At 32.9% G+C, this 24,644-nt stretch overlaps 1 protein-coding gene and 1 pseudogene across 1 annotated transcript; one reads left to right on the forward strand and one right to left on the reverse strand.

The window, feature by feature from the left end:
- Positions 1–13,800: 13,800 nt before the first annotated feature.
- LOC133307904 (lysine-specific demethylase JMJ26-like) lies at positions 13,801–16,013 on the forward strand. The gene is made up of 3 exons (XM_061508468.1): positions 13,801–15,213; positions 15,291–15,354; positions 15,451–16,013. Exons 1-3 carry the CDS (start codon positions 15,132–15,134, stop codon positions 15,995–15,997), a joined length of 693 nt encoding a protein of 230 aa, XP_061364452.1. The 5' UTR covers positions 13,801–15,131; the 3' UTR covers positions 15,998–16,013.
- A 560-nt stretch (positions 16,014–16,573) lies between these two features.
- Positions 16,574–23,919, reverse strand: LOC133307896 (lysine-specific demethylase JMJ29-like; annotated as a pseudogene).
- Positions 23,920–24,644: the final 725 nt, after the last annotated feature.

The raw sequence follows: 24,644 nt of genomic DNA on the forward strand, positions 1-24,644 counted from the left end.
TGTCAGCCAATTGCTTTGAAGATTCCACAAATTCCAAGATGCAATCACCACTTTGCACATGATCTCTTATGAAATGATGTCTAATATCAATATGTTTAGTTCTAGAGTGCATTATGGGATTCTTTGTGAGGTTTATGGCACTAGTGTTATCACACCTTATAGGGATGTGATCGAGTTCAACCCCAAAGTCCTTGAGTTGTTGTTTCATCCAAATGATTTGAGCACAACAACTTCCGGCCGCCACATATTCGGCTTCGGCCGTTGACAAGGCCACGCTATTTTGTTTCTTGCTATGCCAAGACACTAAAGAGCAACAAAGAAAGTGGCAAGTGTCACTCGTGCTCTTCCTATCCAATTTGCATCCCGCAAAATCGGAATCAGAATAGCCTATTAACTCACATGATGCACCCTTAGGGTACCATAATCCCATTTGTGAAGTGCCTACAAGATATCTCATAATTCTTTTTACGGCACTTAAGTGTGATTCTTTAGGATTAGCTTGAAATCTAGCACACATGCACACACTAAACATAATATCGGGCCTACTTGCGGTTAAGTAAAGGAGTGAGCCGATCATACCTCGATATTTAGTAATTTCTATGGATTTACCTCCTTCATCCTTGTCTAAAGAACAAGATGTACCCATGGGAGTGTCAATAGCCTTGGAGTTGTCCATTCCAAATTTTTTGAGTAACTCCTTGCAATATTTAGCTTGATTGATGAATATTCCATCCTTTTGTTGCTTTATTTGGAGACCAAGAAAGAAGTTGAGCTCTCCCATCATAGACATCTCAAATTCACTTTGCATAAGGTTGGCAAATTCTTCACAAAGATGAACATTAGTAGCACCAAATATAATGTCATCAACATAGATTTGTGCAAATAATAGATGATCATTTTTCTTCTTTATAAAGAGAGTTGTATCCACTTTTCCTCTTGAAAAACCTTTTTCTAAAAGAAATTTGCTTAATCTTTCATACCAAGCTCTTGGAGCTTGTTTTAGACCATATAAAGCCTTTTTGAGTTTAAAGACATGGTTAGGTGAATCATGATTTTCAAAATCGGGAGGTTGATCAACATACACTTCTTCTTGAATGTATCCATTTAGAAAGGCACTTTTAACATCCATTTGAAAGAGTTTAAAATCCATTATACATGCAAATGCAAGTAATATCTAATAGCTTCTAATCTAGCAACAGGAGCAAAGGTTTCATCATAATCAATACCTTTCTCTTGATTATAACCTTTCGCAACAAGTCTAGCTTTATTTCTAGTAATTATGCTATTTTCATCAAGTTTATTCCTAAAGACCCATTTGGTTCCAATTATTGGATAATCATTTGGTTTTGGCACAAGTTCCCAAACTTGATTTCTTTCAAATTGATTTAGTTCTTCTTGCATTGCCAAAAACCAATGTTCATCAATAATTACTTCATTTATGGTCTTAGGCTCAATTTGAGAAACAAATGCTAAGTGATTACAAATATTTCTAATTGAGTTTCTAGTAGTTACCCATTTGGATATATCACCAATTACCACATCAATGGGGTGTCCTCTAGCTACTCTCCAATCTTGTGGTAGATTGTTCCCGTCATTGATTTGTTGACTTGGTATGTCTTCATTGTTTGCTTCATCTTCGTTTTGTCTTTCATTGTTCTCTTTGCCATCCAAGTTTATGTTTTCCATGCTTTCTATAAGATCATCATCATAAGGTTCCTTTCTAGGCAAGGCATTGTTAGTCTCATTAAATACAACATGAATAGACTCTTCAATGGCCATTGTTCTTTTGTTATAGAATCTATAAGCTCTACTTGAAAGTGAATATCCTAGAAATATGCCTTCATCGGCTTTAGAGTCAAATTTGCCAAGGTTTTCTTTTCCATTATTTAAAACAAAACATTTGCAACCAAAGACATGAAAATATGAAATATTGGATTTTCTTCCTTTGTAAAGTTCATAGGGAGTTTTCTTCAAAATAGGTCTAATTAACGCACGGTTCATAACATAACACGCGGTGCCAACGGCTTCCGCCTAAAATATTTTGGAAGATCATTTTCATTTAACATGATTCTAGCAAGTTCTTCCAATACACGATTTTTCCTTTCTACAACTCCATTTTGTTGTGGAGTCCTAGGAGCAGAAAAATTATGTTCAATATTGTTTTCTTCACAAAACATTTCAAATTCTTGATTTTCAAATTCTCCACCGTGATCGGTTCTAATTGAAACAATATTTGAAGATTGTTCATTTTGAATAAGCTTGGCTAGTCTCTTGAATGATTTAAAAGCATCGCTTTTATATGTAAGAAATAAAGTCCAAGTGTAGCGAGAATAATCATCCACAATGACCAAGGCATAGTAATTGCCACCAAAGCTCATGGTTCTAGTTGGTCCAAAAAGATCCATATGTAAAAGTTGTAAAGGCTTTGTGGTAGAAACAATATTTTTTGATTTAAAAGAAGCCTTTACTTGTTTTCCCATTTGACAAGCGTCACAAACTTTATCTTTTTCAAATTTGAGCTTTGGTAATCCAATCACTAAGTCTAAGGAAATCAATTTGCTTAATTGACCCATGCCAATGTGTGTTATTCTTCTATGCCATAGCCAAGAGTCATCTTTCTTACTAATCAAACATTTATCGTCATTTGAAGGCATACCATCTAAGTCTATTATATAAATGTTATCCACTCTATGACCAAGAAACTTAACTTGCCCATCAATTAGACTCTCAATTTTACAAGAGGTTGAGTCAAAAATAATTTTATAATTTTTATCACATAATTGACTAATGCTAAGCAAGTTATGTCTAAGGCCCTCAACAAGTAGAACATTTTCTATAGAAACGGAGGAGGAATTACCAACTTTTCCAATACCGAAAATCTTTCCTTTGTTGTTATCTCCATAAGAAACATGTCCATGCTCTTTCTTTGTGAATGATTGGAATTTAGTTACATCTCCCGTCATATGACTTGAGCAACCACTATCCAAGTACCATTTGGAGCTTTTAGCCTTTAAGCAAACCTACATCACAAATTCAAGATTTAAACTTTGGTACCCAAACCTTGTTGGGTCCTTGTGTATTAGTCTTGGGCTTAGTTCCCTTAGGAACCCACACCTTCTTTTGCCCAATAATACCATTCTTTCTAACTTTACATGTGGATGCACTATGACCTTTTCCACTACAATGAAAACATTTAATGAATGGACTACTTGTCATGTAGGATGGAGAAATGAAAAAGTTTTAATATGATTTTTCTTGTGTGTTAGTGTCAAAGCCTAAACCGGATTTGTTGAACATGCATCTTTGTTTACCAAGCAACACATTTAAGTTATCTCTTCCACATGTGAATTTGCTTAGAATTTCATTTAAATCATCAATTTCATTGTTTAGATTTTTACATGAAGTACATGATGATGAAGATGCATTATCATTTGAAGATAGGCATTTGATACAACTAGTGCTAACATCAAGTAATTTGAAAGTTTCATTTTCATCTTTCAAATCTTTCACTTTCTTTTCTAAAGATGCAATTTGTTTTTCCAAAGAACTAATAGTTTTCCTTGATGCTCTAAGAGTTTTAACATGTTTAAGTGTTTCATTATGCATTTCTTCAAACATGTCAGACAACTCATAATATGAAGGGGAAAGAGTAGAGCAAGAAGAGTTTACCTCGGTTTCGGATTCATTTTTGTCCTCATTTGCCATGAGACATATATGTTGAGTTCCTTTGCTTGATTTCTCCGGTGGTCTCCCATCTTGCATGAAGCATAGGTTTGCTTCTTCCTTGGAGTCATCATCGGAAGAGCTAGATTCGTCATCCCAAGCAAGATAAGCCTTCTTGAAGTTCCTTCTATCCTTGCCTTGGTTCTTTTCATATTTATCTTTCTTTTGAATATTTGGACAATCCGATTTGTAGTGATCGGTTTTTCCACATTCATAACAAGTGATGGTGAGTTGTGAGGATCCTTCATCTTTAGATCTTCTTCTAGGAGGAAATACGGATTTCTTTGAAAAATTCTTCTTAAAGAATTTTCCATACTTCTTTACGAAGAGACTCATCTCATCTTCGTCAAGACCATTTTCGGAATCTCCATCTTCTTTTTTCTCATCCTTCTCTTTGCTTGGTGTTGAGGCCTTCAAGGCAATTTCCTTACTTTTCTTGATGGCTTGTTCCTTCAAAGTTATTCTAGTTAGCTCCGTTTCATACTCTTGGAGCTTGCCGAACAAGGTTGCAAGATCCATGGTTTTCAAATCTTTTGATTCCGTAATAGCCATCAACTTGGGTTGCCATTCCCTATTGTGCACACTTCTCATCACCTTAGCAATTAACTCAAGGTTAGTAAAAGATTTATCTAAAGCATTTAGATGAGTGACAAGGTGTGTGAATCTATTTTGCATACTTTGAATACTTTCATTCTCATGAATCTCAAACATTTCAAATTCTCTAGTGAGTGCATTTAATTTTGTAAATTTAACATCACTCGTTCCTTCATGGGTTATTTGAAGAATATCCCACATTTCCTTAGCATTCTTACAATTTGAAACACGAAAGTATTCATCACGACCTAAGGCCTTTGTGATCAAGTTTTGAGCTCTAGCATTCCAATTTCCTTTCTTAATTTCATCTTCAGTGTAATTATCTATATCTTTAGGAATATCTTCATCCTTCTCATTTTTTATAGTAGGTGGTGTGTACCCTTTTTCAACTACACTCCATACTCTTAAATCATTAGATTGAAGAAATATTTTCATTCGACTCTTCCAATAAGAATAATCGACACCATTAAAAAAAGGAGGTCTGGTACTAGATGATCCCTCAAGGGGCATATCATGGTTCAAAGAAGCTATCCCTTCTCTTGAAGCGGTTAAGCTCTTTACACAAGAGTTCAAGCTCTGATACCACTTGTTGGACAGGTGGCTTCAATACTCAAGAGGGGGGGTGAATTGAGTTTTACAAAATCTTTTCGCAAAGTACCTCCTTTGATGTTTTAAAGACTATTTCTTCAATAAAGTGATTTAATAAGGAAATGTCTAATTGTAAAAGCAAGTGTAGTGATCAACAAAGTAAGCAAGCGTATATATAAAGACAATCTAAGATGCAATTTTAATAAAGAGATTAAGGTTTAGAAAATTGCAAACTAGATGTATCCTGGTTCGGTCACCACCACTGTGACCTACGTCCAGACTGAAGTCGCTCGATCAATTCTTTTCACTAACTATCAAGCTTGAGGGTGCTTGACAAACCACTACAACTTTTCAAGACTTCGGGCTCTTGATGCCTTACACTTTTTCACTCCAAATTTTTTTAGGAATTTGGTGACCATTCAAGTGTGTAGGGTTCACTCCCCTAGCTACTCAAGTAATCAAGGAAGGTGTTTAATAACGGCTAAGTACTCTCAAAGTACAAATAACACAAGTTGAAGAGCTATGGTATATGACACTCTCACAAGAATAAAGCTCAAATAGAATTTATGATCAAGAAGACAAAAATAATGCAAATAGGATGAGAATTAATGAGTAATGATGATCAATAAGTGTGTCCCATCAATGGGAACAGTAGTCTCTATTTATAGAGGGCCCCCATGGCCTTTTTCCTACTCATTTTCGCAAACTAGCCGTTTTATAGCCGTTATTTTTGTCTCTGTACAGTAGGTAATCGATTACCATAGTTTGGTAATCGATTACCAACCTGTTGAAAGGTTGGTTTTCGCCCTAAAATGATTTTCTCTTGATTCACATCATTTTCAAATATTGTTTAAACATTTTATGAACATTGAAAAGTATGTTTTCATGTTAAGAATGTATTTGAATGTCAAACGATGATTTAATGCATGTATTTAAAAAATACTTTGAGCTTCATTCTTGTAAAGAATCAATTTACAAATAATCCTAAGTCCTACAGTATATTACTCTGAGTTTGGACTTAGAGACTTCTCTTGAAGCTTGAGTCTTGATCTTGTTTAGACTTCTTTTTTATGGTTGCATCTTGAAGCTTTCTTTCCATGTTTGTCATCATCGAAATCGTTGAACCTTTATATTCTTTTCATAGAGTGCATTGGTTCCACAATATGGTTAACATTGCTTTCCCTAGCCAAATAACTCAAAATTTTCATGCTCTAGGCTTGATTTGAGAGTTAATTTACGATTTGAGATTAGTCTCATAAAATATGATAACCAATGAGTTTGTCAATCTTCCCTATTGGCGAGTGATTGAGATTTCATCTCTGAATCCATCCTTATTATAAATATTTTTTTTCAGTCTCTTATCCATACTTTTTTAGTAGTAAAAACGAGTTAGATTAACCACCTGTAAGATATTTCTCCCCATATAAATCACATATTGTTGCTTTTTTTTTTATAGATATATCCAATGTACGTATATAATGTAGCAATAACATTTAAATACAATTTTAGTCTCTAAATTTTCCCAATTTGGGACAAATTATTTTTTGTTTTTCATTTCTATTAGGGACAGAATTTGTTCATTTTTCCGTCCCGATTAGGAACAAAACAGGGACGGATTTAAGGACGGAACATTTTTCGTCCCTATTAGGGACAAATTTTAGAAACAACATCCTAATTCTATCCCGAGTTGGGACGGAATAATGTTCGTCCCTATTAAGGACGGAATTAGAGACGGATTACAAAAATTGAAAAAAAAATTGTCCCTAATTCCGTCCCTAATAAGGACAGAATAGTTTTCCATCTCAAAATTTGTCCCTACTAGTGACAGAATTTATTTCATCACTAATTCCGTCCCAAATAGGAACAAATTGTTTTTTCGTCTCTAAATTCGTCCCAATTAGAGACGAAGTATTTTCCGTCTTTAAAATTCGTCCCTAATGCAAACTTTTTTAGTAGTGTTGGTTGCACATTGCACGGATCATTACGCTCGTGAATAGCAAATTTTAAGGACTGACTTTGCAGCACAACAAACTATTTGTCCACAGATTATATATATACATGTCGATATTTTAGGGTAGAGTAATTTAGAGTTTTAAGTTTCAACATCACTCCATTAACTATATTGCTACGAGTAAAAGCTAATAAATGACAGACTTGGATCATTTGAAGTTTTTTTGTTCTTTAAAAAAACAAAAACAAAACATAGATGGTGCAATCGACAACACTCCATACCACCCACTAAAAATTTAAGAGAAAAAATAAATAAAAATAAAAATGAAATGAAATACATGGGATGATATTATTCTTTTTTATTTATCTTTTGTTATGTATGGAATCATAACATTTTAGTGTTAATTGTTTTTAGCAATATTAATTAACTAATTTCATATTTTAAAATTAACTGAGTTAATGAACATTTCAATTTAATTAATTTTATGAGTCCATTGTGTTCAAGATGATTAATATCTATTGATAGTAGACTTAATTGGGCAGCATATTAATATTTGATTGACCTCCGTGATGAATGGACTCAATAAACACACTATTAATTAGAATTATGTTAGATTTCTTTCTACAAGTCAATGACCATAAAATTTTAAGGGGACAAACTAAAATTCTTCCGTCATTTGATAAAATCATCCTACACAAATTCCTCTCTGATTATTATTAATATATTGTGTTTTATATATGGCTTTATGCTTCGATCCTGGTGTTAATTTTATTTTCGAAAATTCTTAAGAAAATCCTCAACCCTTAATATTTTTCATTCCTCGGGAATAGGGATGTTCAAAAAAACCAAATGATCCAAACCAATCCATAAACTGAACCAAACCAGTTCCAAAAACCAGTTTTTATAAAATGGTTTAAAAAACCAATTTTTTTAATTTTGATTTAGGTTTGGTTATCCATTTTCACAACGGTTTGGATATCCAAAATAACCAAACCATATCCATTTTTTAATAGTTTTTTTAATTTTACTTTTATTGGATTTATTATGTTTACCTCTTTTTTTCTCGTTGATATTTTATGAGAAAATGTGAGTTAGAATAGAAAATTGCATTTTGTGTCTAGAAAACTGAAATATGGTTTTTCGTATAGTGGGTTTGGTTTCTACTAAAATTGTTGATAATGGAGTTTTATCTTTATGTTTTTGCTTACTGTGAGCATATTTATAGTTAAAACAAGAATTTCCATGATTGTGAGCATCACTTTTATATGTTTTTGCTTATTGTGGGCCTGCTCATATTTAATCAAAATAGCCTAGATATTTTTAGCAAAAAGTATATAAAGGGCCTTCTCATGTTTAATCAAAATAATCTAGATTTTTTTAGCAACAAATAAATAAATAATAAAGGTATTTTTTATTTTTTCAAAAAAAAAAATAGCACAACTCATCAAAAACCGGTTTTGAAGTTGTTATAAAATCGGTTTTAACTTGATAACCGGTTTATGGTTCATAACCGGTTTTGATTTAAAACCGGTTTTGAATAAAAATCGGTTCAAACCCGGTTTTGAACCATAAACCGATTTTGGAACCGGTTTCTAACCGGTTTGGATAAATAAAACCGGTTTTGAAAAAAAAAACCCGGTTCGGTTTGAAAACAAAACCATTTAAAACTGGTTCGGTTCAGTTTTTGTCAAAACCGGTTATGAACTGCTCAATGCACACCCTTACCTGGGAAACCATGTTTGGGGAAATAACAACCCCACTTTTGGTACAAAAAATAATAATAACTTTTCAAGCTAAATATTTTTTTCCGACAATGGGTGTTGTGTACAAACTCTTGTATGGTCCCTGGCTCAATAGTTCCATGGATTAGATGGAAATGTTTTTTGCCTGGGGGAGTGGAAAATAAGCTGAGAAAATGTTGACAAAATTAACCTTTTTTGTACGATATGTGTGTGAAAGCATTTGTTGCTCCCTTTGTCTAGTTATCGGCATCTTTTTGGAATAAGATCTACTCCACCATCCAAGCTTGGAGATTTACTCGTTTACACATCGCAAGGTATACTGGTATCTTGACATATTGGCTGCATGCATGAAGCAAGTAGAGTGGATGTGGCAAAACTTTTAGCAACTGAAGACTATGTGACCCTTCTACTTTCTGGCCATCGCGAGTCTTATGGTGTTCTCCGTGTGGTTCTGTTCTCATATCTATTCTCACTGGCACATTTCAACTCCATTTGGTAGCTGTGCATGTTCAACGTTTGCCACATCCTCCGATATCTATAAAGTTTTGTGTTCTCCTGTATCTTTTTAGCAAACCCATATGTTCTTCTTTGTCTTTCTTTGTCTTCGAAAACGTTAAATACAACATTTCAAACAAAAGGTAAAGTTGGAGTTATTTTCGTAAAATAACCTCACATTCCCACTAATATTTCATAAGCAATCAAATACACACTCAATAAATTTAACCATAAAATCCTAGGAAAATTTTGCTATATTATAAAGGGGCGTTTGTTACGTGATTTTTGTTTGGTTATCCGGGAAAGTATATTTGGGAAAAGTTATAAACCATGTTTGGTATAAAAAAAGAGGCAAGTTTCCTGCATAAAAATGTTTCCCGTTTTTTTGTTTTGTTTGCAAAGTTAGGTACGGCAATCACAATCTTTTGGCCATTGAATATATGGAATACTTTTTAGCCTGGGGAAGTGAAAAGCAAAAATGAATGAGTTGACCAAAATAACCTCACTTTGTGTGAAGATATGGAGTTGGGTGAAGTGATGTGGGGTTATTTTCGTAAAATAACCTCACTTTCCCACTAATATTTAACAATCAACCAAAGACACACTAGTAAATTTAATCATAAAATTCCTAGAAAAACTTGGTCATACCAAACACCTTTTACTAACATTCCGGTAAAAATATATTTCCCACTACATTCTAGTAATAATTATTTCTCGGATAAATAAAAATTTCTCTTCTACCAAACGTCCCCTAAACACTTTTTTAATAACTTTCTAGCAAAAATATATTTCCCACAATATTCCTATAATAATAATTTTTCGGATAAATAAAAAAATTCTACCAAATGCCCCTAAATGAGAAGAGTTGTTGTTAGTTTAGGACCATGGAACGGAGATCGTTGATGAATTAAAATAAATAAGGAAAAAGGCCCACAACATAGAAAAAAAAAGACAAGGAGTTAGGAGGTTTGGATTTACGTAAACGTAAGCGTGGGTTCCATCTTCCAAAATACTGAGGCGGCATACTAAGGCTGTTGATGGCATTGCCACCGTAGCCGCCGCCACCACCATTGAGATCTCAATGACCCTCTCTTTCATAGCCTCAAGAGCTTTCGTCGCACCAGCCGCGAATCGCATCAACGAGATTTGTCAGATTTTGCGTCAGGTTTTTGTTGTTATTCTTGATATTCTCGCAATTATTATTATTTTAAGAGATTAATTTCATATTAATTGTATATTATCGTGTCACTAAAAAAGTTAACTATAATTGATTGCGTTTCGATTTCGAATCAACTTTTTATTTGATTGGATGTAAAAATGGATCACCATGGTCCATGCTTATAATTCGTGATAAAAAAAATAAAGATTTAAATTACTTTAAATATCAAATCTCATATTTAAGATAAAGCTAAAATAAAATCAGATTCACTTAAATCTAATCAAATTCAAGCGAACTTTATGCACCAAATTTTGTTGATTGAAAATATAGATTTTAAATTAAAAGAATCTCAAAATTGAATCAATTCCCTCTTCAAATCTTTTTGAATAAAAGTTTTTATTCATAAATCAAATTAATTCCTAATATTAATCACTCAAAACATCCTTGTAGACATAACAATTATATAAAAATATATTATCACCATTTCCCCCCATATCAATCTATAATAATCCTATTAGCATTCGGACTTCTCTCGCCAAGATCTTGTAAATCCGGAAATCTTTTAATGGTTTATTTTTCAAAATAATTAGGATAAACAAATATTGATTTTGTTACTTTTTAAAAGCAGACGTTAAAATTGTAATCAAATACCATTATATTATCAGAATATTATTTATGTAATTTGGAATCGATTTTGGTTTTGGTTTTGCTTCAGCCTCGAGGTCTTATTATATAATCAGAGCTTCTAAATTTTCAATGTTTAATCGTTTCGTTGGTGAGACTCAGTGAGTCAGCGCATCTACTGTCACCACCATCACCGGCTGAGACTCCCTTTTGCGTATCATCTCTCTATTCCAGCGCCGCCCTCGTTCTTGCTTTGTCCAAATTAAAGTTCTTTTTCCTTTCTTTCTCTGTATCAGTTATAATTATGCAATGCTACTGTTACTGGTTGAGTCAATTAATGTTCAAGAAGACTGATGAGTAAATGAATTTGTTTATATCGTTTCCCGCCTTTTTTTTTCTTAACAATAGAGTTCCAAATTATTGAGTCAATGGTACTGTTACTGGTTGAACCCCAAATGGAAAGAATGATACAATCAATCAAAATATAGTTTGACTTATTAAAATATAGCAATATTTGTTTGGCTGAGCAAAACGACAAAGAATTGCTTCTGTAGCAACTTAACCTCACTAAGCTAACATAACTATTTTTTTTGCCGGCTTATAATTAAAAGATTAGTTTTATAGTTAATTAGCATATTGACAAGCTTGTAGCTTCAGATCCACAGAGAGACAGAGAGAGAAATTGTTTTGAACAGAGAGGAAGAATCTTAAATTTACTATTTTTTTTTTGGGAAAACTTCAAAAATCTCCTTACAAGTTTCCTCAAAATCACTTAACCCCCTCCCCGAAATTTTTAATCATTTACCCCCTACTTAAATTTTTTTATCACTTACCCCCCTAATTGATTTTTCATCCAAAATTTTGTTAACAGAGTTAAATTTTTAAAAAAAAAATACCAAAATTACCCTTAATAGAAAAAAGAAAAACATAATTTCTTCACCAACACAATTTTAGACAAACTCACATAATGTTTTCTTTAAGGTAGCCTTCTTAGAATTAGTAATGATTTAAATTATTTCCTCCATTGCTATTAAACACCGTATTCACAATTGTTGGTGTCGTTGTTCAAATAAAATGATTAAAAATTTCGGGGAGGGGTTAAGTGATTTAAAAATATCAACGAGTTGATTGCAAAGAAACCAACATGATACTCAATAGAAATTGGCATACTGGTTTTATTATACGTGAAATACGATTTTGGAAGTTGTATTGTTTGTGCGTTCCTGGAATTCGAACATAAACCTAGATTTAGATTGGGAATTTTCCTAAGGTCAGATTTGTTGATCATATAATAAAAGAAAACCCTAAACAACGACACCAACAATTGTGAGTACGGTGTTTTATAGCAATGGAATTTGTAAGAAATAATTTTAATCATTACTAATTCTAACAAGGCTACCTTAAATAAAACATTCTGTGAGTTCGTCTAAAATTGTGTTGGTGAAGAAATTATGTTTTTCTTTTTTCTATTAAGGGTAATTTTGGTATTTTTAAAAAAAATTTAACTCTGTTAACAAAATTTTGGATGAAATATCAAATTAGGGGGGTAAGTGATAAAAAAAATTTAATTAAGAGGGTAAATGATTAAAAATTTCGGGGAGAGGGTTAAGTGATTTTGAGGAAACTTGTAGGGTTTTTTTTGAAGTTTTCCCTTTTTTTTTTCACATCGATAACAGAGGTCATCATCAACTTTGAAGAGATAAAGTTGTTTTTTTTAAGGGAAAGAGAGAACAGATACACAGTAGAGTTTAAGCAGAGAGGAAGACGCGTAGGATCATTTTTGAATATAGAGGAAAACGTGTAACTTCAGACAAGAATGCGAACAGACCACCATACACCTACACAACATTGTTCAATCTTATATTTTATTTCTAACAAATTCCAATACAAATTTTGACTTTCAATCTCATTATTTTTCTTTTATTGGAATTAGCAGAATTTTTTTTTTTGTATAATTAATAATATAATAATAATTAAACTATTCTTTATAATTTCATATTTTTAATTAAATGATGATTTGGAATAATGGTTATTATATAAAATAATAATGTTTTAATTTTTTTTCCTTTTTATTGCTTTCATTATCATAATGATTAATTACCAAGAGATATATAGTTTTTATAACCGTTTATCGGATAATAATGACAAAAATCACAAATCAGGAAATATTATCATATCAGAATCTTCCCAATTTTTAAAACACAATCATAGATCAAATTAGAGATTTGGTTTTAATTTATTAAGAATACCTTCCATTCAAACAAAATTAGGATTTCCCTTGAAAGAAATAGGAAATAAAAGGTCATCTCTGAGTCAAATCCGTTGACTCCCTAAACACACGGTCAACTATGTGCATATCAGGAACTCCAGAAGGAAGGTTTTTTGTTTCTTATCATAAAAAAAAATCTAAACAAAAAACGCATCATATCATTAAAATTTCAAGAGGCAAAACGGAAAGGCATTTATTGCTGATTGGACTGAACCCTTTCCGAGGTAAATTTAGATGACTCACTTGTTTTTTTTTCTGATATCTCTATTTTGTACCGTAAAATCTCTCTCTCACCCATTATAGTAGCTTCAGAAACTCTCATATAAGTAGATTCTACATTGCTATTTGCAATCTCAGTCTTGTGTCATTCATTCTTTTCTTGAAAGTTGAAACTGATCACTGAATCCTTATCGTAACATTGTTGAATAATCAGGTGGGCTCAAATTTATTTTCATTTGTTCTCACTCCTTTTCTTTTGTGTTTGTATACAATGTTCTAAAGTCCTCGTTTTGGTTATTATATTATTTTTTGTTCTCTGCCATTCAAGAATGAAGAAATATTAAAAAAGTTTCAATTTCTGAAAAAATTTCATGCCTACACATGAATACAACAATTGAAATTCCCCTTCTTTTTTCCTTTATGAAAAAAAAATCTTTTTCACGTTTTTTGAGTTGACTCGAGTCAACATCATCTTATTGATTTAGTAATACATTACATCAACCCTGAATTATATATTGATTTTTCAAAATTTGGGTTATTTGCATTATGTATGGCTAGATTACTTTGATGCTCAGTTTCCTATGTCATGCTTATGAATGTGGTAGTGAACTTATGCTGGTAATATGTATGCATAGTTAATGAATTCATATTCTATACACACATACACAGTACATGTTGTTTGGATTTAAGTTACTATGTAAGATTGTCATGTTGGTGTTGGAATCATTGAATGACTGATAAGTAGATAACCTATATTATAATATTCGGAAGTTAATCCATTTTCTCATATTAATTCCTTGTTTTTTCTGCAGTAGGATTGGACCTTGTATTTTCACTGCAAGGAAAGTCAAATCCTCAGACTGAGGATAAGTTGTTCGTAAGGTGCTCAGAGTCCTTCGGAATTCCAACGAGAGGAAAGCATTTTGGCAAGTTCAAAGAAGAGAAAGGTTCAAGAAGGAAGAGAAGACATTTTGGCAAGTTCAAAGAATACTAAACTTCCATGCAGGAAAGTATATGAGCCAAAGAAGAGTCTTTTTGGCTTGAACAAGAAAAGAAAATTGGAAGACAATATCAGGATTAACAATTTGGAAGAAGATGAGGAAGTTCTTTTTCCTTCAAGGACAAAGTCAAAAAAGCAAACTAGAAATATGGACAATATGAAGGTGACTGCGTTTCTGAATGCTTATTTCTTACATTTATGAAAAGTGTCTTAGTTTATGACATTTTTTGGTATTTAAGCCTTATAACACAGTTTAATAAGTGCTTTACTATTTGTGTTAACAAGATACTCAACAAAATTCCAAAATATGTCATCAATGCATGAAAAAGGAAAGAGCAGCATTTGTACCATTTACTAAATGTCAGAAAATGTAATGTCTGTGGTGCATCAACAACTGGTATATTTTTTTACATCTAAATTATCATTCGAAAGGTTTATTTATTTATTAATCTATTTTATTAGATACCTTTAGAAAATATAAATATTTTCTTATTTTTGCACACACGTATCCCGATATGAAAATAGAAGATATTGCAGCGAGTTGCCCCTTTTGCAGGAAAAATTGCAACTGCAATGTCTACTTACGGTCAAAGGGAATTATTAAGGTTTAGTTTACTATGTGTCCAGTAGACACCCTTAATTTTTCTATTTTTTAAAAGTATATTTTTTATTTCTTTGTTTTTGGCCTTGTCCTCTAATTTGTTATCTCCTTTCAGACATCTAACAGGAACTTCACAAATTGTGAAAAGTTTCGGTATTTGCAATAAATGACTAATTCACTTTTTCCGTTTGTGGACCAAATTCGTGAAGAACAAAGTCATGAGCATGAGATTGAAGCCAAGATACAAGGTTTTAAGCTTTAGCTGTGTTTTTTTTTTTTTTTTTACTTAACTTTTGAGACATCACTAACTAATCTCTCATGTCAGGAAAATCATGTTCTGAGATTAAGATACCTCAAAGTACTTGTAGTGACGATGAACGTATCTATTGGTATTGTATCTGTCCCTTTGCCTAATATATACTATAGCATGATTCCTTCTATATTTTACAAGATCTTTTATTTTAATTTTTTTGTTGTTGGAGTAGTGATCAATGTGCCACGTCTATTGTTGATCTTTATAGAAGCTGCCCCAAGTGTTCGTTTGAAATCTGTCTTACTTGCTGTCAAGAAATACGAAATGAAAGTATTTCACCCCGGCCTGAACTGAAGTTTGAATATGTTAATAAGGGCATTGAGTACATGCATGGTGGTCATCCTCAACCAGTATATTGTGATTTAGGGACTTCAGAGGGTACTATTGAGATATATGTCGATTGGAATGCTAAGAGTGATGGAAGTATTAGATGTGCTCCAAAAGAAATATGGGGTTGTTGTGACTCTGTATTGGAGCTGAAGTTTATACTTCCAAATGGACGGATTTCTAATTTGGAAGCCAAAACTCGTAACATGCTGAAGAATTTTTGCAAAATTGAGCACAAAACTCTTCAGAAAGAAGCAGTATTAAGCAGCAATTCTATGATAAGAGCTGCTTTTAGAGATGGCACGAATGATAATAACATATATTGTCCAGTGTCAAGTGACTTGTCAGAAGAAGGGCTATTTCTCTTCCAACAGCATTGGATTAAAGGTTAACCAATCATAGTTCGGAATGTTCTTAAACAAGGGACAGGTCTGAGTTGGGAGCCAAAGGTCACTTGGCGAGCATTATGTGAAAATTTGGTTTCAGGGAACAGCTCAAATGCGTCAAAAGTGAAGGCCATTGATTGCCTGTCATGTTGTGAGGTTTGCTTCTATCATCCTTTTTGTGCTTTTATACTAACATTTCCCCACAAAATCATTGTCATAAAATAACTATCTTTGAATTGGGTAGGTGTAAAAGCATATGATATTATATTTCTTTTATATTGCAACGGACAGTAGGTAGTTTATTCATTTCCAGTAATCATGTCTTTTTTCTTATTCATTTCCTTCTTAATGTTAAGAATAACAATTTCACTTTGTATTTCCGGCATATAATATTAGAACTCTGATAAACACCCTTCTAAACCTTTGCAGGTAGAAATTCTCATTCGTGATTCCTTTAAAGATTATACGAAAGGAAGAACATATATGAATCTCTGGCCAGAGATGCTCAAGCTAAAAGACTGGGCCCCCTCTAACAAGTCTGAAGATATTTTGCCCCGGCATTGTGATGAATTTATCCGTTGTTTACCATTTCGAGAGTACAGCGATCCTCGAGCTGGAATCCTCTCCTCTGCCAAGTTCTTCTTTAGTCCCATATGCAATATAGGTTTTAGGACCCATGTCAGGCTTTAGGACATGAGCTGGTAACTTTGCAGCAAGGTTGAGGATTCCAGCTCAAGAATCATTGTACTCTTGAAATGGTAAACGGATAAATTCATCACAATGTCAGGGCAAAAGATCTCCAAACTTGTCAGAGGGGGGGCCACTCTTTTAGACTGAGCATCTCTGGCCAGAGATTCATATATGTTCTTCCTTTCGTATAACCTTTAAAGAAACCACGAATGAGAATTTCTACCTGCAAAGGTTTAGAAGGGTGTTAATCAGAGTTCTAATATTATATTCAAGAAATACAAAGTGAAATTGTTATTCTTAACATTAAGAAGGAAATGAATAAGAAAAAAGACATGATTACTGAAAATGAATAAACTACCTACTGTCCATTACAATATAAAAGAAATATAATATCATATGCTTTTACACCTACCCAATTCAAAGATAGTCATTTTATGACAATGATTTTGTGGGGAAATGTTAGTATAAAAGCATAAAAAGGATGATAGAAGCAAACCTCACAACAAGACAGGCAATCAATGGCCTTCACTTTTGACGCATTTGAGCTGTTTCATGAAACCAAATTTTCACATAATGCTCGCCAAGTGACCTTTGGCTCCCAACTCAGACATGTCCCTTGTTTAAGAACATTCCGAACTATGATTGGTTCACCTTTAATCCAATGCTGTTGGAAGAGAAATAGCCATTCTTCTGACAAGTCACTTGACACTGGACAATATATGTTATTATCATTTGTGTCATCTCTAAAAGCAGCTTTTATCATAGAATTGTTGCTTAATACTGCTTCTTTCTAAAGAGTTTTGTGCTCAATTTTGCAAAAATTCTTCAGCATGTTACGAGTTTTGGCTTCCAAATTATAAATCTGTCCATTTGGAAGTATAGACTTCAGCTCCAATACAGAGTCACCACAACCCCTCATTTCTTTTGGAGCACATCTAATACTTTCATCCCTGTTAGCATTCCAAACGGCATATATCTCAATAGTACCCTCTGAAGTCCCTAAATCACAATATACTGGTTGAGGATGACCACCATGCATGTACTCAATGCCCTTATTAACATATTCAAACTTCAGTTCAGGCCGGGGTGAAATACTTTCATTTCGTATTTCTTGACAGCAAGACAGATTTCAAATGAACACTTGGGGAAGCTTCTATAAAGATCAACAATAGACGTGGCACAGTGATCACTGCTCCAACAACAAAAAAAATAAAATAAAAGATCTTGTAAAATATAGAAGGAATCATGCTATAGTATATATTAGGCAAAAGGACAGATACAATACCAATAGATACGTTCATCGTCACTACAAGTACTTTGAGGTATCTAAAACTCAGAACATGATTTTCCTGACATGAGAGATTAGTTAGTGATCTCTCAAAAGTTAAGTAAAAAAAAAACACACAGCTAAAGCTTAAAACCTTGTATATTGGCTTCAATCTCATGCTCATGACTTTGTTCTTCACGAATTTGTTCCACAAACGGAAGAAGTGAATTAGTCATGTATTGCAAATACCGAACCTTTTCACAATCTATGAACTTCCCGTTAGATGTCTGAATGGAGATAACAAATTAGAGGACAAGGACAAAAACAAAGAAATAAAAAATATACTTTTGAACAAGAGAAGAATTAAGGGTGTCTACTGGACACTATAGTAAACTAAGCCTTAATCATTCCCTTTGACCGTAAGCAGACATTGCAGTTGCAATTTTTCCTGCAAAAGGGGCAACTCGCTGCAATATCTTCTATTTTGATATCGGGATACCTATGTGCAAAAATAAGAAAATATTTATATTTTCTAAAGGTATCTAATAAAAAAGATGAACAAATAAATAAACCTTTCGAATGATTATTTAGATGTAAAAAACATACCAGTTGTTGATGCACCACAGACAGTACATTTTCTGACATTTAGTACATGGTACAAATGCTGCTCTTTCTTTTTTCATGCATTGATGACATATTTTGGAATTTTGTTCAGTATCCTGTTAACACAAATAGTAAAGCACTTATTAAACTGTGTTATAAGGCTTAAATACCAAAAAAATGTCATAAACTAAGACACTTTTTATAAATGTAAGAAATAGGCATTCAGAAACACAGTCACCTTCATATTGTCCATATTTCTAGTTTGCCTTCTTGACTTTGTCCTTGGAAGAAAAAGAACTTCCTCATCTTCTTCCAAATTGTTAATCCTGATATTGTCTTCCAATTTTCTTTTCTTGTTCAAGCCAGAAAGACTCTTCTTTGGCTCGTGTACTTTCTTGGAAGGAAGTTTAGTATTCTTTAAACTTGCCAAAATGTCTCCTCTGCCTTCTTGAACCTTTCTCTTCTTTGAACTTGCCAAAATGCCTTCTTGAACCTTTCTCTTCTTTGAACCATATTTGCGCTTTCGTGTCGTTGGAATTCCGAAGGAATCTGAGCACCTTAAGAACAACTTATCCTAAGTCTGAGGATTTGACTTTCCTTGCGGTGGAAATACAAGTCCATTCCTACTGCAGAAAAAACAGGGAATTAATCTGAGACAATGGATTAACATCCGAATATTATAATATAGGTTATCTATTTATCATTCATTCAAAGATTCAAACACCAACATGACAATCTTACATAGTAACTTAAATCCAAACAACATGTACTGTGTATGTGTGTATAGAATATGAATTCATTAACTATGCATACATACTACCAGCATAAGTTCACTACCACATTCATAAGCATGACATAGGAAACTGAGCATCAAAGTAATCTAGCCATACATAAAGCAAATAACCCAAATTCTGAAAAACCAATATATAATTCAGTGTTGATGTAATGTATTACTAAATCAATAAGATGATGTTGATATATACACTCAAGTTCTTCATTGGTTATCTTAAGTTCTTTTCAACCTTTGAACCATAAACCGGTTTTGGAACCGGTTGCAAACCGGTTTGGATAAATAAAACCGATTTTGAAAAAGAAAACCGATTCGGTTTGAAAATAAAACCATTTAAAACTGGTTCGGTTCGGTTTTTGTCAAACCGGTTATGAACCGCTCCATGCACACCACTAGCTGGAATCCTTCATCATTGCATTCTGAACATATACAAAACCTCCACAATCTTCGCATACTTTATGTTGAATCTTTAATTTCAAAAAAAGTATATCACATAAGCAGTATGAACTCTGGTAATTTAATATATTACACTCAGCTATGATAACCATTGAGAATTTGAATCGAAGAAGCATACCAAATATTTTCATATTCTTGTTTGGAAAAGCAAGGTGTTCTTTTTAGTGGCATATTGCTGCTGAATTTGTAAGTACAATTAATTGTCTTATTAATACTAACAATATAGATGGGTTACTCACCTGTGATGACTCAGAAGTTTTGGACCTCTTAACCAGAATAGCGGCTGCTACACCAACTGAGAGAATATTAATGATGTTCAAAGGTCCTGCCAACATTCATCAATTAGTAATCAATTACTTATATATATACAATGTCATCTCCAAACGATGTTCTCCTCTTACCTGAATTTTCTTGAGTTCTGCTGTAATTTGTGTGTGTAAATATTTACCCTTTGTTGACATCTTCATGCTTTGTTTATGAATTATTTTTCTTTGCAGATCTAGGAGCTTTGGGGAACTATCCTGGTTCACCATTTATGCAGTCCGATTCAGATCAAAAGGATATAGGTAACGAACGGTGAGTGCTTATATATATTTTTCCTTCTCTATTTATTTTTTATCTTAAATTTAAATAAATTTGGTGAATAATATTGGCCACAATAGATTTAGATGTCAATTAATAGGATCAACTAAAAGCACTCAATCACGTCTGAGGTTCTTAAAATTACTCAAAATTACATTTGATAACATGCAGATCCCCGTATGTTTTGGGAGAAAGCAATTCAATATTAGGATTATAAGAGGATAACGAAGCTGAATTGCGAAGCTACAGTAATGAACAGGAAAGAGAATAAAAAAAGGTTTTAGATGTTTTAAGTTGGACCTTGTAAAATGGCTACCAAGTGGGTTTCTTTAAAGCATTGCAAGATGATACAGTATACTTTGGAATTTTACACCAATTTATCAATTACCTGACCTAATTACCAACATATTTTTTATATATTTTTTAACATTTCATTATTAAATAAAATTTGATATTAATCTCATTAAATAGACTAAACTCATTTTTTATTAATTAACAGTACATTTTATCTAATTATAAAGACTATTAAAGAAAAATATCAAAATAATATTTTACAAATATTTTATTAAAGAAATCCCTTTATGCTTTTATAATATCATGAATACGAACCATGCATATAATTACTAACAAGAGAAGGTAAAAGAGTTTATATGGATAAACATACTTGCTATTATCTCATCTGTATAATTCGTTTCAATCTTCCCATGGGCCATTGCTCCTGCCTGAAATTAGATTATAACAAAAGTTAAACATCTACTGAGATAATAGGAATTGAAATTAGAAGTTGAACTTCAAGAGTACAACAAAGACAAAGTCATATTTCTGGTAACAGTTGATACGTGGTCATTGATATTTACGAGCTTCTCAGAACTATACAAGAGACCTAACATTCAAAGGAAGCAATTATTTCCCCTTTTTGAATATTTTGATAAAATAATTTATTAAAAGAAAAGAGAAACATCCAGAAGTTGACATTAGGATTAGGGAATCCTTCTAGCAGTACTAAAAGGAGGAAACCAAAGAAATAAACATCAGCTCCATTTGCATGCTAAGGTTATCGACGTTTACATACAGCTAGTGACCTCACCCCCACATATGACACAAAACAACACAAGACACGCAAAGCACAATATAAACCCCATCGGCCATCAGAGAATTCTAGATGCTCACATCATCAACCACCAATTAAATACTGCCATTCTTTTTCATCTATCACCTTACAACAATCCACAATTTAAACGAAGTCCTATTTCTTTTTCATTTTATATTGTTTTATATTATTTCTTCACAAACTCACCCACCTCTCTATTTATGCAGTTATAGTTACAGAACTCTACATCCTTCTCTGTTCAGATCAACATAAAGTCCTCTCTTCTCTTTCTCAGAATAGTTCCTTCCATCCCTTCTTTTTCTTCTAAACACAGATTTAGAACTCTACAATTTAATAAAAAACATTTTCCCATAATTCTAACCAAAATAGAAAAATATAAATACCTCTGGATAGTTGTCACCGTCAATCTTCTGAAGGCGAGTAACGAGTTCCCTAGCATTTTTGGTGAAGTTTTTAAGCCCCTGTAGCATTGATAAATATTGAAGTTTCAGCAGCTTTTCATATTTTTCATTTTTATCAAGGTTCATTTTGTGTCACTAAGATACTATCTCTAGACTATTGTATGCTACCTTAAAGGCTGTGAACTGTGAACCAAATAAAGATTGTACATTTTGTCTTATTATCTGCTGAGCCATGTTCAATTGCCTATTTTTTTTTTTAATTATGACTTAAATCTTGACATATATAAATACATAATTAAACTATTTATCATGTGTACCACTCCCTGCACATCCAGGATAGTTGTACTTTGATCGATGTGCATTTTAGAAGCAATCGAACAAGCTGCAAACTTTATATCAAATGTCCTCTCAAACTCCTTTACATGGTATTTGATATAGCGGTCTGAGGTTGTAACTTGCATTAGCTAGATGGCATCTACTTGTCCTAATCTCTATGTATACAGGTCATCCATCTTTGTCTACTCCATGATGCCGTGGGGATAATATAATGGCATGGCATTGATGGTGTAGAGGTAAGAAACAAGGACAAAGGAAATGGCATGAACTCTACACTTTTGGTTTTTATGACCTTCCTCTGCATTTAATGTTGGAAATTTACACCTTAATTAATTCATATAATATAAGAAGATGCTAATTAATCAAGATGGTCAACATGCAGATTGCTTATTATGCAAGATTTATATGAATAAGTAAGTACCATGATGCTTAATGGAGCAGCAAACACTGCAATGTTAAAAATGGCTCAAACCCATCCAACAGCATGAACACGTGCGGAGCCCTTCACAACGAAAGTGGTGATTATCATGGTCAAGCCAAAACCTCCTACATCGGCAATGAGAATCATTGCCAAAGTGGAAATCTGCAATCCATCAAAATATTTATTAAACACATCATATCTTGAGAAAAATGGAGAAGAAAGAGAGGAGAAAGTTCAGAAGGAAAAATTGACATCTTGGTTTTACCTTCTGCTTCTTTGGAGCATATATAATGTACATTAATAGGTATGCAACTTCTATAACACATCCAATGGAGTTGATGGTGATAATCAAAATGGCATGTGTCTTTAGGAAACCATAATATAGTAATAACAATGCGCTAAGAAGTGCAACCACATATGGGATTGACTGGAACCCTTCGGATAATTTGTTCTTGAAAATTGTATAGAAAGTTGGTCTGCAAAGAGACAAGAGAGAAAGATTAAAATTTTCTAGCATTTCAAGGTATAGTGATATTCATACCAAAATATAATATTATTTTGTTTTGTGCAGGACTTACAAGGGCGCTAAGAACACCATAAATGATACAATGTTACCTGCAGACAAGAAGAAAACAGAGAGCATTTAATTATAGTTTATTTTAATTATAAACTTAATCTAAGTTTATACTACAAATACGCTGCAATAACATGATTTTTTCATGGATGATACAAGTCATTCAGGTATTTACTTCTTCTTTCCTTCTACCATCTCTTTCTTTAGGGGGGTCTGTGTGTAAGAAATCAAAACTAATTAAGATATTGCTTTGTTTTTGTTACCAGGCGAGCCAAGAATCCTCAGCACACATTCGCTGGATTGATATTGTTATTCCGGGAAGTGAAATCCCAAGGTGGTTCAACAATCAAAGTGTGGGTTGTTCAATACGCACTCGCTGCGTAATCTATGCTTGCACTCCATAAACAAGAAGATCACCAGCTATTTCAAACACCAGCCAAAAGTGACTTCCCTCAACAGCAAAATGATCCAATCATTTCAGAGCTAGAAAAACCGGAAGCCTAATCATGGCCTATGAAAATTTACAAAGAAAATAAGCTTAAATTAAAAACGCAGGTTTCGATTTACCGAGTGGGGAGCCGAATATCACGCGCCACATCCGAAATGGAGGTATCATCAGAATCACGATCGAGAGATCGAATCAAACGCCTGCGCTAGATCGATAATGGTAGAGCTTGCAAAAAACGTGGAGAACGGTGACGAAAAATATAGATTTTAAATTAAAAGAATCTCAAAATTGAATCAATTATCTCTTCGAATCTTTTTGAATAAAAGATTTTATTCATAAATCAAATTAATTCCTAATATTAATCACTCAAAAGTAAAAACATCCTCGTAGACATAACAATTGTATAAAAATATATTATCACCGTTTTCCCCATATCATTAATCAATCTATAATAATCCTATTAGAATTCGGACTTCTCTCGCCAAGATCTTATAAATTCGGAAAGCTTTTAATGGTTTATTTTTTAAAATAATTAGGATAAACAAATATTGATTTTGTTACTTTTTAAAATTGTTATCAAATACCATTATATTATCAGAATATTATTTATGTAATTTGGAATTCTTAAATTGAGATTTTGGTTTTAGTTTTTCTTCACCCTCGAGGTCTTATTATATAATCAGCACTTCTAAGTTTGGTCAGCGCTTCTAAATTTTTAATGTTTAATCGTTTCGTTGGTGAGACTCAGTGAGTCAGCGCATCTACTGTCACCATCGCCACCATCACCGAGTGAGACTCCCCTTTGCGTATCATCTTTCTATTCCAGCGCCGCCCTCGTTCTTGCTTTGTCCAAATTAAGGTTATTTTTTCTTTCTTTATCTATATCGGTTATAATTATGAAATGCTATTTGACTAGTCTCATGTTAGCGGTTGAAATATTGTTATTGATTTTCGAAAACTAAGGTTTTGATAGC

Source organism: Gastrolobium bilobum, unplaced genomic scaffold, assembly GCF_033153095.1.
Source record: "Gastrolobium bilobum isolate Gb01-03AN ecotype WA unplaced genomic scaffold, APGP_CSIRO_Gbil_v1 utg13926, whole genome shotgun sequence".
Classification (NCBI taxonomy): Eukaryota; Viridiplantae; Streptophyta; class Magnoliopsida; order Fabales; family Fabaceae; genus Gastrolobium; species Gastrolobium bilobum.